Source organism: Littorina saxatilis, linkage group LG7, assembly GCF_037325665.1.
Source record: "Littorina saxatilis isolate snail1 linkage group LG7, US_GU_Lsax_2.0, whole genome shotgun sequence".
Taxonomy (NCBI): Eukaryota; Metazoa; Mollusca; class Gastropoda; order Littorinimorpha; family Littorinidae; genus Littorina; species Littorina saxatilis.
This window is the reverse complement of record NC_090251.1, coordinates 39,789,593-39,792,092: the sequence shown is the minus strand read 5'-3', so window position 1 is coordinate 39,792,092 and position 2,500 is coordinate 39,789,593. Positions and strand designations below refer to the sequence as shown.

At 42.9% G+C, this 2,500-nt stretch overlaps 1 protein-coding gene across 1 annotated transcript in view; it reads left to right on the top strand.

Moving 5' to 3' along the window:
* Positions 1-2,500, top strand: part of LOC138971442 (acid-sensing ion channel 1A-like) — a 19,180-nt gene that overhangs the window by 12,523 nt on the left and 4,157 nt on the right. Inside the window, exon 5 of the mRNA XM_070344173.1 lies at positions 1,695-1,872. Coding sequence (XP_070200274.1) covers positions 1,695-1,872 — 178 coding nt within the window. The remainder of the gene's footprint in view (positions 1-1,694; positions 1,873-2,500) is intronic.

Sequence of the window (2,500 nt, the reverse complement as noted above, 5' to 3'; positions counted from 1 at the left end):
TATGGACTGAAGCGTGAAGGAAAGATTCAAGAAAATATTGAGCATCCTTACACCCTTCTCGGATGGTTGGACTTGATAAAATCTGACATACGTTGCGCTGACGTATGGAAGGGTTTGCTACGTGAACACGTACCTAATCACCACACGCAGCGCGACCCGCATGTGAGATAGGTGTCCTGGTAGGTGACGTAGCTGATAGGGACGCAGTTTCTAAACCTCCCTAATATGTGATCTCGCGCAAACGAATGTCGCGCTACCCTTCATCCACCCATTCCACCTCCAGGACAAGGGAGTCAAAGTTGCGTACACCTGGCGTGGGCTCGTGTTAGGGTGGAGTAATTCATTCGTTATTTATTCGTCAGGGGAGTAACATTTTCGTACAAAATGTTTACTCGGGCACACACGTCGTGGGGAGTAATTTGCTCGTGTTATGGGGGAGTAATTTTATCGTAAAGGGAGTAACATTTTCGTACGAAATTTTGACTGCGGAGTAAAAATCTCGTGGGACTAATTATCTCGTGTTACACCGGTCTGACAACAAGCCACCAAATATCTGATAGTGTGCGATTTTCAACGAATCGTCACGCTCATAAGATAATTGCCTATGTCATTTTTTGATGTTTTGAGAAAAACGCAAAAAAACTTTCTTTGGTTTCTGAACAATCTGCCTATCTCATTTTAGTTATAAGTTGCAAACTGCCTATCTCTAGCGGTGACAACTGGATAAACGTGAGATAAAGAGCTTTTCAATCAACAAAATTGCATAACAACCCACAAAGAGCTTGTGCATACTTTCACATTCTCAAAACAAGTCTTTCTGTGTCATAAAGAAAAAGTGCCTAACTCAAAAAACGAGATCGGCAGTTTTGCTTACGTTACCGTGGCAATGGTTTCCGATGGTCTGAGAGATTGTACTCTCTAACACATGATAAATACCCTTCCAGTAGCTTCCCCTGTAGTTTCACTACAGAAATGCCTATACCATTTAGATTGGTATTTTTCTTATGAGCGTGACGGAATTATATCTTACTCAGTCTACGTTTTTCTATGAATTCTGTCTCACTGATAAAAATTATAGTCTACGTTATTCAATGAAATATGTCTAACACATATAGTTTACCGTTGTCAATGAATAAGTATGCCTCACTCAGAAAGTCTGCGTGTTCAATGGCAATGCATTATGTCTTATAGCCCTATTCCACACAGACCACGAATCCAACGAATCGCCACGAATTGATCAATTTTAGGATTCGTAGTTGAATGGTAATCAATTCGTGAAGTTCTTAAACTGATTCGTAGGCTATATAAATTATATTCGTAGTCAGTTCTTGCAATTCTTGAGCAATCGGGAATTCGTGGCAACAGTTTTGAGCTGTTCAAAATGTTGGCCACGAATCCCCGAATCAGTTAGGAATACCTACGAATCGATTACGATTCAGTTACGATGCTTAAGAATCTACTACGAATTTGTTACGAATTAACTACGATTTTTCGGAATCGGGAGTTCGTGGCCAAAATTTTGAATCTTGGGATTCGTGGTCAGTGTGGAATAGGGCCATTAATTCAGATAGTCTACGTTCATTAATGAAATATGCCTCGCTCACAAAGTCTACGTTCATCGATAAATTAAATCGATTTTTAATTTCATCAATGAATTATGCTGCCCTCAGATTCATCATTGATTCTTTTTCCAGTACCATTTCTTACCAGCCCCTTACCTGTCAATGGACAACAAGGACTGTGAAGACACGAACTCCCCGGACTATGTGTCTCACATGCGCTACTTGTCTCGCTATAGTTATGGAAACTGTGTGATGGAGAAGTCGGTGTTCGCTGCTGTGGAGGTCTGCAACTGTACGTCGCGATCTCTTGGTGAGTGGCTGGTGTGAGAGAGAGAGAGAGGGAGAGAGAGAGAGAGAGAGAGAGAGAGAGAGAGAGAGAGAGAGAGAGAGAGTGTGTGTGTGTGTGTGTGTGTGTGCGTGTGTGTTTGTGTGTGGTTGTGTGTGTGTGTGTGTGTGTGTGTGTGTGTGTGCGTGCGTGCGTGCGTGCGTGCGTGCGTGTGTGTGTGTGTCGTCAGGGTGGAGCGTCAGAAAAGATCTTACAGAGGAAATATTGCGTAGTTCAAAGAATGCACATTCACAGACATAACTAATGTGCTGTTGTGTTTTCAGAGCAGAGTCCTTGGCTGAGGTGCACGATAACATTATCACCAAAACGGGAACCAGCCGCAGTGTTTGATTGGTTGACACTGAGATTTGAAGTGATTTCAACGAATCAGACCCCGCAGTTTGTTCTCTCCCGTTTGGGTGGTACCCACTTTCGCTTCGTGCATCTCAGCCCAGGTACACACGTGGTCATTGACGGTGGTTTGAGAAACAATCTTACTGCTACCTATTGTCAGATAATCGCAGTCAGTCTGATTCAAAGCGTGCTTTGAGCCAGACAGCATCGCCTCAGCCTTTGAGTCATTCATGATTCAGCTTGAGTTTATTGCCTATCA